This window comes from Danio rerio, chromosome 12, assembly GCF_052040795.2.
Source record: "Danio rerio strain M-AB ecotype USA chromosome 12, GRCz13ab, whole genome shotgun sequence".
NCBI classification, from domain to species: Eukaryota; Metazoa; Chordata; class Actinopteri; order Cypriniformes; family Danionidae; genus Danio; species Danio rerio.
In genome coordinates this window covers 25897-41707 of record NC_141032.1, presented here as the reverse complement: position 1 = coordinate 41707, position 15811 = coordinate 25897, and the positions used below count along the sequence as shown (strand labels likewise).

Here is a 15811-nt window from a genome sequence, read left to right as displayed (position 1 = left end):
CGAAAGAGACCTGCGTTGTTGTTGTTGTTGTTGTTTTTTTTTTTTTTTCTTCTAGAAAACCGTTTTCGGAATATTGAACATAACTATATCAATTCTGTTTGGGAGGAACCAATTGGATTTTATTTATTTATTCATTCATTCATTCATTCATTCATTTATTTATTTATTTTTATTTATTTATTTATTTATTTAATCATTTTAAGCCCTGCTTTGCTGCAGCTCTGATCATTGATCTCCTGCTCCAGTCGCTCCAGTTGTTATTCAGCTCCACTCAATGCAGTCTTTTCTTCATCTCTGATCATCTGCCTGAGCTCCGAGCGGCTTCTCTCGATCCAGCAGATGAGCTGAGTGAGGATCCTCTCGGTGGGGTCCACTGCGGCCTGTGCAGAGCGCTTGTGAGACTCCACAGCCTCTCTCCGCTCCTTCTGTCTCACCTGGAGTCTCTGCTGGAAACTGCTCTAGGGGTTTCCCACAGCTGACCCTGTAGTTCAGTCCTCTCTGCAGCAGCTGAAACGGTGTCATTGTTTTTGCGTTGATTCAGCAAACACGGATAACATATACAGCAGGGATCAGTGCTGCAGAAGATCTTCAGGAGTTTCTCATGTTGAGGACAGATCACCTCCTGCAGTTTATGAGTGGCTTCTGTCACTTTGTGTTGATTTCCTGGGTGAATTTCATGATGTGACAGTAACAGTTCAGACACACCAGACAGGACTCGACGGCTCTGTTTCTGGCTCCAGTACAGACGTCACACTCCACATCTCCAGATGCAGCAGGATTCCGAGCAGGACCGGCTGCTTGTAGTTTGCTCTTCTGCACTTTCTCCAGCACTTCGGCCAGCATGGTGTTTTTAGCTAAAGCGGGTCTGGGCCTGAAGGTCTGTCTGAACTGAGGGCAGCTGTAGACTCTCTTCTGATTCCAGCAGTCTGTGATGCAGCTCATACAGTAACTGTGTCCACACGGAAAGGAGACTGGGTGATTTAGTAGATCCAGACTAACCGCATAGCTGAACTGATCCTGTGCCACAGAAACACTGAATTCTGCCATTTTAAAGCTCACACTCTTTTTTTTTTTTTTTCCCAAACATTTCCAGTCCAGTGCATAACCATCTTACAATATTACACATTTTAGCACAACATTTGTGACAAAATAACAAAAAGAAACATTGCTGAATCAAATTGATTTTTTTAATAACCGATTTTGGTACATCCAATACTTTGGCAAGATACACCGATTGTGATAGATTTTTGACAAACGAGTCCTTCCTTTAAGTGATAAATCTCTCATGAGCCACGTGTCAAATTTATTTTCATTTTCATCAAAGGAGGTTGTAAATTAGAATGTATCCTATTTGACTGATCTTTACAAATGTTAACATCAAAGTAAGTTACTTATTCTCTGATTGGAATACCTTCAAATTCAGTAAAAGGATTGTTTTTGTCTTTAAGTGGGAATAGGATACATATATATATATTTATATATATATATATATATATATATATATATATATATATAGAATAAATATATTTTATTTTAAATTATTTTAATACATATATTTTAATTTATTTATGTGTGTGTGTGTGTGTGTGTGTATATATATTAAAATATATATATAGAATTATTTTTTATTTATCTATTTATTTTTTTACTATTTTACAAATGATGTTTTACAGAGCAAGAACATTTTCACAGTATGTCTGTCAATATTTTAATAAATTGTGGAAAAAAATAAACAGAGGGCTAATAATTCTGACTTCAAGTGTGTCTGTGTGTGTGTGTGTGTGTGTGTGTGTGTGTGCCTGTACTGTTATATTCCTAATGATAATGACCACCACTGGAAATGTTAATTAAATTGCGCCATCTAGTGTACATAAGGTAAAATGGTCTGTGTTCGAAACTGCTAAAAAGTGTAATTGCTTTAGCCGTCTCGAACAAAACAGGGGGCGCTAGACTGCGGTTTTGTCTGTGTTATTATCTCTGATGTTTAACAGAGCAGATGAATGTTCACAGTATGTCTGATAATATTTAGATATATTTATATTTATTTATATATTAAAATATATATGTAGATTTCTAGAATATATATATATATATATATATATATATATATATATATATATATATATATATATATATATAGTGTTAATGATTGTAAAGCTTTAACATTGCTGGAGGTAGAGATTACTTAGTATTTAAATAATACTTCGAAATGACATGATGGGCTTACGAATGTCAGGTACGACGGCGTGACGTCACTGATATGCAAATGAGCGCATGACGTCATCTGACAACATCCGTACTCGCCGTCGAACCTTTTATCTTCTGCAGATTAAGGTAACAGGCTGCTGCTAAATGCTCGTTTTACCGTGCTTAGGCAAAATGTAGGGCCACCAAATGAGTAACCACCGTGCGTTTTACTGAACGCAGCTGATATGGGGAACATGCTAGTGTTATTGCAACATTTTCCGTTGTACACAGGTGTCATGAGAAATCGGGTCCCCCCCCCACCCTCTCCCCCGGACCATTGGTTCCGCCTAGGATACTATTGGTTCACTGGAGTTGTAAGTATAGTTTGTAGCGCCTGATTAAAATAATAACAACATTATATATATATATGTGTGTGTGTATATATATATATATATATATATATATATATATATATATATATATATATACACATACACATATATACACACACACACACACACACACGTAAATGTAGTGAAATTTTGTTTAAATGCATGCAATTTAAAAGAACGTTATAATGACATAACGTTAAACCTATTTTAAATTATGTATTTCGTATACTGATGTACAACTTAAAGGCATGAGTAAAGCTTTTAATTTTAGATGCTACCAATTATGTAAATGTCACATATAAATAAATAAACATCAAAAAGTTCTCAAGTCATTAACAAAGGTTGGAGAATTATTGTAGTTACCGATAATAATGTTACTGATATGGTTAGGGTTAAAATGTCAAGACTGCGTGCTGTCAGTCAAATAATTGCTAAATGGTCTCTTTTGTTTACACTTGTCAAAGAGGATAAGTGTAACGGAGTAGGTTGATTGCTCTTTTACCGTGCTTAAGTGAAATGAATGACCACAGAATGACTAATTTGCACTGCACCAGTTTATAGTGAACTCGCTGGTGTTTTGTGACGTTTTAAGTGACGTGCGCACACACACACACAAACCCTTTGATAGGGTCAAGCATACCCAGAATTATGAGACAAACACATTCTTAGTCATCTTTCCGATCGCCATGGAGGCGAGCATTGGTTTATTTTGTTATCAGAAGAAAATATGCATCTTAAACTTTAAAGAACATAATGGAAAACAAAAATAATAAATCAGGATGTGGGGGTCCAAACAAAACAAAAAAACAAAGTCCAATAACTCAGATAAAGCCACAAGGCCATGATGTCTATACAGCTCAGAACAATTAGCTGCGCAGATTGGAATCAGGTGGCAGCAATCTGCAAACAAAAGAAATTAGGAAACCAAAAAAAAAAAAACAGGACGTAGCACAAGTATAAATGCATGCCATTCTCTCCCTCTCTCACACACACACACACACGTATGTTTTTTTAATGCAACAACTTAATTCTCACCTCTTCTGTGTTTCGCATGACCCCAAACAAGATGAGCTGCTCAAGTGGAAGTGACCTTGACCTTGTTGCCAAGCAAGAGTTCAACATCAGCATGAATCGAATTGAAACATTTTTAGTGTGCCAAGTAGACGAGTTACGGGAAATCGCATAGAACCTTCAGAGAAGCAACGGAGACCTTGACAGAAAGAGATCTACCCGCTGTGCAGAGTGAGCTGTCTGCCCTCAAATCCACCATCCCAGACTAGGGCAGGCAAATGGAGGAACTTAAGGGCAAGCTAGCGACAGAGGCAACCGACAAGAACAGACCCAACGACAGCACCGACGATGAAAGCGCCAACGATGACAGCGACAACGACAGTGACGACATGGCCTCGCAGGCACCTGCTTTGTCTATGCCAGATGCCAAAAGAGAGAGAGAGAGTGAAGAAGGCCTGGACGACCTCCTGCAGCTATTTTGGCCCACAAATACACAAGTACCAGGGAGCAGCTGAATGAAAGGCCACAAGCCCATGCAAGTAAAAAAAAAAATTATTATTATTATTATTATTATTATTTTATTATGACTCAAGTCAATTAGACTTTTCCTCCAACCTCAATTAAAACACTGCTGATCCAAATAATTGAAAATGTGTGACACTTTGATTATTTGCATCAGCTGTATCAGATTGGCTATGGCTATGCTAGATAGCTTGGCTATGCTCTCTTTCTTGCTTGTCTCTCTGGTCAGAAACGGCATCAAAACTTCTCTCAATTAAAACGGTCTGTGTTGCGTTTTTTCCATGACAAGATGGACTCTGACGAAGAGCTGGACCTGTCCTCGGAGGAATCGGTTCAAGACAAACTCAAGTCCCTAGAAAACTTCACCATCGAGCACATATCCAGTTTACAGCAGGACACCAGGAGACTTGGCTGGTTTGAAGGCAAAGGTGGACTCTTAAAACGCTCGTTGCCGACCAAGGCCGACAGCTGCAGGAACTGAGGGACAGCCTGGAAAGGAAAACAGGAAGGAACAGCAAGACGGCAGGTGTTTAACTTTCGTGATGGACAACCTGATTGAGACTGGTGAGAACTGAACACATTTACACGGTCTGGTGTTAAATTGCATCACACTAAAACAAATACCTGTTAATTCCATCAGGATGCACGCAAGCTGGAGAGTGACGCGTCCATAGTGAAGGCGGAAGGAGTTGCAGAGTCGTCAAAAGGCTACCGCAAACCAAAAATGTAGTTGTACATCAAAGAAAAGCGCAGCAGCAGGAGTTACCTCAAGAAAAATGCACAGAAAGTTATTGGTGAGAAAGAAATTGACTTTTTTTTTATTTATTTATTTTTTTTTATTTGGTGTCGTGGGCTGGAAGGAGAAATTACCAGAAGGTAGAGCTGTTTTGTCTGCGTTTCTCTTCTTCTCGTGTGACAGTTCGAAGTGACACAACTGCACCATTAAGATTATGCAACTTAATAAACTTTTACAATCATCTTCAAACTTTTGACTGTTCTTTTAAAATGCACAAATACATACATGTGTATAGCTCGATGGTTTCTAAATCCATGTATGAAGGGTCACAGCTCCGCACAGTTCTGCTGCAACGCACAGCTGCTTTAAAATATTCTTAAGCACCTCTGTAAGTTGAATCAGGTGTGTTTTTAATTGGTATTAGAGTAAATATGTGCAGGGCAGCCAATTAAGTTTTAAGACCTATATGAGCTCATACATTTTATTTAATTGTGTGTGTGTGTGTGTGTGTGTGTGTGTGTGTGTGTGTGTGTGTGTGTAAAATATACACAAGTATGTAGCATTGGTCTCAAACTTGCATTTACACAAAATTTTAGACCTTTTTACGAGGATTTTTCATACTGTGTTGGGATTTTAAGCTAACCAGAAATAACTGAAACAAAAATGACAATGATTATTATTATTGATGCCATTTTTTTATTTTTATTTTTTTATACTTGTTTCAGATGTTGATGTCAATCTTGCAATAATGGCTCTCAAAATGGTCCTTTCAATTTTATTATTTGTCAGAAAATGCTTGCCTTATAATAATAATAATTATTATTATTATTATTATTATTAATGACAATCATCATTAATAATGAATCATCAGATTTTCACCGAACAGGTGTACTATTCAGTCATATTAATTATTCGAATTTTAATAATGTATATAAATGTATAAAATTATATATACAGATATTATATACATGTATATAAAATAAAAACTGCTGGGAGTGCAGTTAAGCGTGTTCAAAAAATAATAAAATAAATAAAACACGATTAGCCAATCAGGGCCTATACCCGCACATTTCAAAAAAAGCGCCAAAAAGAACAGCATCCGTTAAGACCCGAGTGACCCTCACACACAAACCACACACCAGCGACACCGCACGCGACACATTGCTGCAAGGATAAAGGTAAATTTTATGATTTGTTGTATCAACACTTCGATATATTCGAATGTTTGGGTGACTTGTTTATTGTTTGCGTCCATATTGTAACCTGATCGTCGCGTTGTTTGATGCCTCCAGCGCTTTTCATAATGAATCTCGAAGCTGCCGTGCTTAAAATGTGTAAGTTAGCTTGATGTATCAAAGTGACGCTAATGTTTGTGATCGTATATTAATTCGGGCTTTAACGTAAACGTTAGATTCTTGACTTTTAGTGCAGACCTGGAGTTGCCAAAGTCCACGTTAACTGCATTTGCGTATATTCACGTACAGCCTTTCCTATAAACTTTTCAAAATAATGTCCGAATTAATGTCATTTCCACGCTGCATATTTTTAAGCAGGATGTTTCAAACGTTCTTGTTAAACTACACGTGCAGCCAAAAAAGGTGTTTACTTTGATCCACGCAAAATAGGTATTTTGAAAAATAATGCATGAAACAAGTTAACTTAAGTCATTGCTCAAATGTGAAGATGCGTGTATTTTTCTAAATCTATCCCACAAGCACACCTACGTGTGCCTGAGGTCAGAGGTTGTGACAGGGGGATTTGACTGTAAGTTTGTTCGAATATTTTAATTCCATCATTCATTTTCTTTTCGGCTCAGTCCCTTTATTAAGTCCCCGGGTCGCCACAGCGGAATGAACCGCCACTTATCCAGCACATGCTTTACGCAGCGCATGCCCTTCCCGCTGCAACCCATCCCTGGCAAACATCCATACACGCTCATTCACAACAGACAATTTCAGTCTACCCAATTCACCTGTGCCACTTGTGTTAGGACTGTGGGGGAAAACGAAGGAAACCCACACGAACGTGGGGAAAACAGATTTTCAACCTACTTCAAAATATCTTTGTTTTTGTGCAAACATTGATTGCTCTAATGCGTGTGTTCTTTTCAATATTTTTCAGAAGGCTCCAGATCACACTAGTGCTAGAGATGCCACACACCCCCACCCATTTGCAAGACGAAAATGTGCCGGAGCTGAAAAGAAGCAGGTTAAGTGTAAGTTTTTTTTATTTTTTTTTTATTTTTTTACACATATCTTGATTCGTTCGTTTCCTTTTCGGCTCAGTCTCTTTAATAATCCGGGGTCGCCACTGCGGAATGAACCGCCAACTTTTCCAGCACATATTAGACTGGCAAAGCCTTTTTACCTATTTACAGTACTGTATACCCTTAATTGGCAGATGGGACAGGGTATGAGAAAAAAAAAAAGCTTGGTTCCCGCAAGAGATAGGGTAAAATGTGCGGGAATGTAAGAGCAGACGGTGTTAATCGTTGAATTTGCAACAATGTTGCAACTTTGTGCGGGAGCGTGGGGGAGGGGAAGAAAACAGAGCACGAGAAAGGACGAGGACAGAGTGTGGGAACACTGGACCTACGCTTTCAAGACTTTCATTAGACCTGGGTCTAGTGTACCAGAACACCTTGAATGTAGTGTAAATGTGTGGGGGAAGGTACATTTATGCGGAAGTACATACTTCAGAATATCCCAGTTTTTGTTCCTGTACAAACATTAATTGCTCAAATGTGAAGATGCGTGTGTTCATCTCAATATTTTTCAGAAAGGAAAGTCTCCCGATCACAACAGAGCTAAAGAGATGCCACACGCCCCCCCCCATTTGCAAGATGAAAATGTGCCGGAGATCCAAAGAAGCGGACCAAGTGTACGTTTATTTTTTTCTTTTTCTTTTTTTTTTTTTTTTTTTTTTTTTTTTTACAAATATCTTGATTCGTTCATTTTCTTTTCGGCTCAGTCCCTTTATTAATCCGGGGTCTCCACAGCGGAATGAACCGGCGACTTTTCAAGCATCCTCGTTTTTGTTTCTGCACAAACAATCATTGCTCAGGTGTGGTGACGCATGTGTGCTCTTTTCCATGTTTTTCAGGACGGCCCGCCAAGGCATCCTGGTGAGGTCACAGAGAGAAGAGATGAAAACATGCCACAGCCATATACAATCGTGACAAAACAGACAGCGGCTGAAAGAGAGAGAGAGACAGTGAGTTTATTTATTTATTTTTAAATATGTTTGTTCATTTTCTGTTCGGCTCAGTCCCTTTATTAATCCGGGGTCGCCACAGCGGAATGAACCGGCGACTTTTCAAGCATCCTGGTTTTTGTTTCTGCACAAACAATCATTGCTCAGGTGTGGTGACGCATGTGTGCTCTTTTCCATGTTTTTCAGGACGGCCCGCCAAGGCATCCTGGTGAGGTCACAGAGAGAAGAGATGAAAACATGCCACAGCCATATACAATCGTGACAAAACAGACAGCGGCTGAAAGAGAGAGAGAGACGGTGAGTTTATTTATTTATTTTTAAATATGTTTGTTCATTTTCTGTTCGGCTCAGTCCCTTTATTAATCCGGGGTCGCCACAGCGGAATGAACCGGCGACTTTTCAAGCATCCTGGTTTTTGTTTCTGCACAAACAATCATTGCTCAGGTGTGGTGACGCATGTGTGCTCTTTTCCATGTTTTTCAGGACGGCCCGCCAAGGCATCCTGGTGAGGTCACAGAGAGAAGAGATGAAAACATGCCACAGCCATATACAATCGTGACAAAACAGACAGCGGCTGAAAGAGAGAGAGAGACGGTGAGTTTATTTATTTATTTTTAAATATGTTTGTTCATTTTCTGTTCGGCTCAGTCCCTTTATTAATCCGGGGTCGCCACAGCGGAATGAACCGGCGACTTTTCAAGCATCCTGGTTTTTGTTTCTGCACAAACAATCATTGCTCAGGTGTGGTGACGCATGTGTGCTCTTTTCCATGTTTTTCAGGACGGCCCGCCAAGGCATCCTGGTGAGGTCACAGAGAGAAGAGATGAAAACATGCCACAGCCATATACAATCGTGACAAAACAGACAGCGGCTGAAAGAGAGAGAGAGACGGTGAGTTTATTTATTTATTTTTAAATATGTTTGTTCATTTTCTGTTCGGCTCAGTCCCTTTATTAATCCGGGGTCGCCACAGCGGAATGAACCGGCGACTTTTCAAGCATCCTGGTTTTTTTTTCTGCACAAACAATCATTGCTCAGGTGTGGTGACGCATGTGTGCTCTTTTCCATGTTTTTCAGGACGGCCCGCCAAGGCATCCTGGTGAGGTCACAGAGAGAAGAGATGAAAACATGCCACAGCCATATACAATCGTGACAAAACAGACAGCGGCTGAAAGAGAGAGAGAGACGGTGAGTTTATTTATTTATTTTTAAATATGTTTGTTCATTTTCTGTTCGGCTCAGTCCCTTTATTAATCCGGGGTCGCCACAGCGGAATGAACCGGCGACTTTTCAAGCATCCTGGTTTTTTTTTCTGCACAAACAATCATTGCTCAGGTGTGGTGACGCATGTGTGCTCTTTTCCATGTTTTTCAGGACGGCCCGCCAAGGCATCCTGGTGAGGTCACAGAGAGAAGAGATGAAAACATGCCACAGCCATATACAATCGTGACAAAACAGACAGCGGCTGAAAGAGAGAGAGAGACGGTGAGTTTATTTATTTATTTTTAAATATGTTTGTTCATTTTCTGTTCGGCTCAGTCCCTTTATTAATCCGGGGTCGCCACAGCGGAATGAACCGGCGACTTTTCAAGCATCCTCGTTTTTGTTTCTGCACAAACAATCATTGCTCAGGTGTGGTGACGCATGTGTGCTCTTTTCCATGTTTTTCAGGACGGCCCGCCAAGGCATCCTGGTGAGGTCACAGAGAGAAGAGATGAAAACATGCCACAGCCATATACAATCGTGACAAAACAGACAGCGGCTGAAAGAGAGAGAGAGACGGTGAGTTTATTTATTTATTTTTAAATATGTTTGTTCATTTTCTGTTCGGCTCAGTCCCTTTATTAATCCGGGGTCTCCACAGCGGAATGAACCGGCGACTTTTCAAGCATCCTCGTTTTTGTTTCTGCACAAACAATCATTGCTCAGGTGTGGTGACGCATGTGTGCTCTTTTCCATGTTTTTCAGGACGGCCCGCCAAGGCATCCTGGTGAGGTCACAGAGAGAAGAGATGAAAACATGCCACAGCCATATACAATCGTGACAAAACAGACAGCGGCTGAAAGAGAGAGAGAGACGGTGAGTTTATTTATTTATTTTTAAATATGTTTGTTCATTTTCTGTTCGGCTCAGTCCCTTTATTAATCCGGGGTCTCCACAGCGGAATGAACCGGCGACTTTTCAAGCATCCTCGTTTTTGTTTCTGCACAAACAATCATTGCTCAGGTGTGGTGACGCATGTGTGCTCTTTTCCATGTTTTTCAGTCTTCCGATGACAGCGACGTCACCGTGACGAGAGAACCCACTCCAGAAAGAGACCCTTGCGTTCCTGAGCTGATAAGAACTGAAAGTGTGATCGTAAGTTTCTTTGAATAATTTAGCACATTTAATGAAACCCACATCTTTTATAGGTGTGTTCAGAGTTCAGATCAGTCTCACCTCATTCCCTTTAAGAGTCAGTTGTGTCGCGCCATGGCGCATTTGCTATTTACATGACGTAAAGTAAGAGTAAGTGGGAAAAACTGAGCATTTCACTAGCAAAGAAAAACAGTTAAACAGCATCTTCAGCGCGAGAATGAGAGATAAATGAACAAATTTTACTTTTGCTCTCGTGGATAGGATAACCTTGTACACACAGACATCAATTACCCTATAAATAATTCATTGTGTTTGTTAAGCGCAAAGATTAGTTTCAAATCTATTTCTAAATTCGGTTCTAATTTCCAGCAAACGAACAATAAATACAACGTGTGGTCAAAAAAACTTGAGATATATCCTAATACACATGCTAGCTTGTTATTAATAAAACAAATATAAATAGGCATATAATAAATAATACTGCTAATAATCATAACATTATACAAAAGCAAATTGTTATGAATGAACTGAAAAAGCCTCCCGAGATGAAGAAGGGATGAAGTCAGTGGTTTTTATATTGATGTAGGCTAGTCTATTGAATATTGATTTGTCTATTGATAGTCCATTGTTCTGGTCTATTGAAAACTCTATTATAGTTTCTCAAAATAGCAATGCGCTTTAATACGCCTCCCTTTTTAGGCCAGAACGCCTATGGGCGGGCGCACATACGAGCGCAAATGCATTTGCTATTTAAAGAGCGTGGCGCAAATCGTCAAAGCGACTCCTGCGCCGAGCGTAAACTAGCAAACAACAATTGCGTCGTGCCTTGCGCTTCACATTGCGCCCGGTGTATGATAGGGCCCTCAATGTGTTGCAAATTGAAAGTGGCGTCGTTTCTTTAGTTTGGACACTGAAACTTTCACTTTAGACAGACCTTTATAGTTTTAGGATGTTGTTGTTCATGTCACTTCTGGTCAAAATATTTAACTTGTGCCTTTTATTCGTAGCTTACGATGGAAATCCTTGAACGTGGTACAGAGGAGTCTAACACGGGTCACGAGATGAGTGAGGATGACTGTAACCGTTCTGGCCAGGATGTCAGTAGTGAAAAGGTAAAGTGAGCTGCAAAGTCTGCACTCCGTCCATGTTTGATAGTGCCATTGCGTTTTTCGGTTTAAATCGCCTCAAGAAAAAAATATTACATGTGTAACGCCTGTTTCACACCGCAAGCGTCAGCGGCGCGTGAGCAGAGCGTGCGCAGCGCGCATGTCGAGCAGTAGCAGCACGCAGGCGTTTGCCTTTCACACCAGCTGCGTTTGCAGCGCACAGCTCTTCGGCAGCTGCTGCAGAGATCAACCTATCTGTCTATTCTATCTAGTTACCCATGTCTCTCTATATACAAATACACTTTTTAAACTTTTCATCTGCACCAAGGCCCCTCCTATGCTGTGTCTTTAACCTGCAAATGTTTATTTTACAAATTTTATAGATCAAATAGTACTGTTTGCTTCTCAAGCTAACTTATATGAGAAGTGTCTACAGTCAGAAGACAATCGCCTGTGATATCATGTTATTTGATTATCAGTTTGCTGTAGACCTAGTTATAATCATATTTATGCAACATAGTTATAATGATATTTATACATGATCAAACTAGTGTTGCTTTCTCCGCTTCAGTAATGTCCAGCGGCAGAATAACAGCTCGTTAATTCATGCTCGTGCAGAGGATGAGACGGACGAAAGTAACCAATGCATGCCATTCTTTTACTTATTTTCGTGTTGTCAGATTCACAGTGCAAACAGCTCCCGGTAGGAATAACTCGAGTGAACATAAAACAAAGCCGATTAAAACTTCCTTAATCTGCTCAGCTGCACAGAACACAGCGAGCTCACATCATCCAGCATGCGTGTCGAACAACACTACCCACAATACACTTCGCTATGGACTACAAATGCCGTAAATATTCTATTTCCCCTCTCCTACCGCACTAGTGTGCAACTTAAGCAAAACTGCTACTAAAAGTGTTTTACATTTGGTTTTGTAGTTCGGGCCTAAATAAATGTTTGTTGGCGTTTTTAATCGTTTTAAGTTTATTTGAATGACTATATATAAACCATTTGACATTATTAACGCATTTATTGTGTAAAATTGGTACTTTTTACTGTCATTCAATGTGTTTTGGTCATTCTCAATGCACTGTCACTTTAATTGAGCGTGAGCAGCGCGTCAAAAATAGACCCAGCGCCGAAACTATCGCTGCACTGCTGCTTCGGCGACGCTCACGCGCTGCTGTTGCGTGCGGTACGAAAGCTGTAATCTGTTAACATGGACGCCGAAAACACACGCGCCGCTGACGCTTGCGGTGTGAAACAGGCGTAAGCATAATAGTTGCCATGCAAGCGTGCTACACAACTCGTTGGGTTGTTCGTCCTGTAGCATCACGCAAACAGCAGCAGGGGAGACCTGCGCCAGTCACTAAATCCAGCATAGGTGCTCTCAACCCTCCGCCACATACTGTCTTTATGTTGTGCACTGTGTTTTTCATTAGGTCAACTGTGCTCGGGTGTTGTATTAAAATCTGACCCCGGGGACAAATCTGACTCTGATGCGTGCGTGTGCACGCAGATCACACATATCGGCTCTCGGCTATCAACTACAAATTGTAGACGTGTTGCTGTAATACATGGAGACTAATTGCAAGGATTTTATTATTTTTTTATTATTATTACTGGGTGACGTGCATGTAAACATGACCGATTATCAGCCATGAAATAAACTTTTGCAAACAATGTGTGTACAACTGTGAAACAATGAGTAAAACTGAAGACCATGTATTAATTACTTTTGTTTAGTTTTTGAGTCACTTTTTCTCTAATTGCATTTTTATCTTTTTCAGGACCCCGGCAGTAGTGTTCCCGGGAAAAAATTCAGGCGATGGTGGAAATCCTGATGGACTCTCCTTTTTATTTATTTTCTTCTTCTTCTTTTTTTCTCTCCTTTCCTCTTTCCGTCAAAGACGACAACGTGTGCATGGCAAGCTGTTTTGGCATTGAATCGATAACCTGTACACGTGTCTATTTTCATGTTACTTGTGCTTAATTTTTAGGTACAAGGGTTAAGTACTAGTAACATGAAAATAGATACTAGTACGGGTTCTAGATTAAATGCCAAAACAGCTTGCCATAGTGAGAAATATCCAGCTGCAGGCCAGCAGAACCACACATGTTTCAGGCACACTATCTAGGCAAACTATGTGTGGTAACTAAGTCATTGGGAGCATTATCGCTTGGTTAAAATTGCTTTGTTGTAAACTATAAAAAACAAACTAATATTGTGTCACATTAAAATTAATTACTATAGTTAATCATGTAAACAATATATAATATAGTTATAATTTGAATATCTTAACTGATTATGTCTCTCTCTCTATTTATATATAGATCTTTTTATATATTATATATATAATATATTTATATCTATTTATATATTTTATATATATATATATATATATATATATAAATCTAATATTAATTGATATAAATTGATTATCTTAACTGATTAAGTGTAATAAACTAATTCAGGATCTATCATGCTTGGTTAAAATTGCTTTGTTGTAAACCTATAAAAAACAAACAATAATGTGTCACATTAAAATTAATTACTATAGTTCATCATGTAAACAATATATAATATAGTTATAATTTGAATATCTTAACTGATTATGTATATATATAGATCTTTATATATATTTATATATTATATATATATATATATATGTAATGTTAATTGATCTAATATTAATTGATATACATTGATTATCTTAACTGATTAAGTGTAATAAACTAATTCAGGATCTATCATGCTTGGTTAAAATTGCTTTGTTGTAAACTATAAAAACAAACAATAATGTGTCACATTATAAATTAATTACTATAGTTCATCATGTAAACAATATATAATATAGTTATAATTTGAATATCTTAACTGATTATGTCTCTATATATATATAGATCTTTATGTATATTTATATATATATATATAATGTTAATTGATCTAATATTAATTGATATACATTGATTATCTTAACTGATTAAGTGTAGTAAACTAATTCAGGATCTATCATGCTTGGTTAAAATTGCTTTGTTGTAAACTATAAAAACAAACAATAATGTGTCACATTAAAATTAATTACTATAGTTCATCATGTAAACAATATATAATATAGTTATAATTATGTATTATATATATATATATAATATTTTATATATATATAGATATCTTTATAGATATAGATTATATATAAATATATATATATATATATATATATAATGAGAGAGAGATAAAATTTATATATATATATATAGAAGTAGATAATGTCCAAGCATTAACATCCGTCGTAGCCATATATGGTTTGCCTAGATCGTGTGTGCCTGAAAAGTGTGTGGTTCTGCAGGCCTGTAGCTGGATAGTATTGGTCTGTTTAAACTTTGTTAAAATCTTATTCTGCATGCAAAAACAAATGTTACGTTGAAATAAACGTTTAAGACAATTCTGTGTTGTATTGAGTTTTTACATTCTGGAAAATGTCTCCATTAATTGTTATGCGCATCTCAGAATATATATATATATATAATATATATATATATTTTTTTTTTTAATGCTTGATGGAAAGCCAAGATGCTCAAGTTTTAAAACAACATAAAAAAATGTGTGTGTATGCATATATATATATATGTGTGTGTGTATACACGTGTGTGTATATGTATATATATATACATACATACACACACACACAAATATATACATATATATATACATACATTATGTATGTATATATATATATGTATATATTTGTGTGTGTGTATGTGTATATATGTGTATATATACATACAAACACATATATATATATATGTATACATACATATATATATGTATGTATATGTGTGAGTATAGATGTACAATTAAAATTATTAGAATGAGTAAAAGCAGTCTGGCGGTTGGGTCTGAACGTTTCAAACGTTGTCCACTAGAGGGCAGGAAATGTCTTTTTATCACCCAACTTTAATGTCACTTGCCGTTTCATTGTGGTGCAGTTTATAAAATAAATGATCAATAACGGTCTTGATCTATACAATGGATCAACTCTGCTCAGTCTTCTCCTTCAGTCGTAAGTTAAATGCACTTGCTTTTTGCTTAGAGGAGTTAAATGATCGGGTAAAAAAAATGCCATTACTAGTTAATAAACCAATTCTTATCATAAAATGAAAGCCACGCCTCTTTTGCCTCTGACGTCGTGCTGTCAATCATTCTGCTATTCGACGAACAACTTTATCATCGGCGGATCAAGGTAACAAAGACTACTGTTATTTAAACATTTCTTTTACTGTTACA

At 37.9% G+C, this 15811-nt stretch overlaps 1 protein-coding gene, 1 long non-coding RNA gene and 1 pseudogene across 3 annotated transcripts; 1 reads left to right on the top strand and 2 right to left on the bottom strand.

The window, feature by feature from the left end:
- Positions 1-117: 117 nt before the first annotated feature.
- On the bottom strand, positions 118-1186 carry LOC141376827 (E3 ubiquitin/ISG15 ligase TRIM25-like; annotated as a pseudogene).
- A 2062-nt stretch (positions 1187-3248) lies between these two features.
- Positions 3249-4875, bottom strand: LOC141376730 (uncharacterized). Its single transcript, XR_015503635.1, has 3 exons — positions 4737-4875; positions 3615-4601; positions 3249-3479 (listed from the first exon to the last, which is right to left on the bottom strand). It is a non-coding gene; the product is annotated as an uncharacterized LOC141376730 (long non-coding RNA).
- On the top strand, positions 4767-14969 carry LOC137489910 (uncharacterized). Of its 2 annotated transcripts, none has more exons than XM_087275470.1 (14): positions 4767-4906; positions 6970-7063; positions 7627-7728; positions 7951-8061; positions 8248-8358; positions 8545-8655; positions 8842-8952; positions 9139-9249; positions 9436-9546; positions 9733-9843; positions 10030-10140; positions 10327-10419; positions 11427-11531; positions 13317-14969. In XM_087275470.1, exons 2-14 carry the CDS (start codon positions 6998-7000, stop codon positions 13368-13370), a joined length of 1308 nt encoding a protein of 435 aa, XP_087131596.1. In that variant the 5' UTR covers positions 4767-4906; positions 6970-6997; the 3' UTR covers positions 13371-14969. The 2 variants fall into 2 exon arrangements, with proteins under 2 accessions (XP_087131596.1, XP_087131595.1); XM_087275469.1 differs by lacking the exon at positions 4767-4906 and adding an exon at positions 5971-6026.
- Positions 14970-15811: the final 842 nt, after the last annotated feature.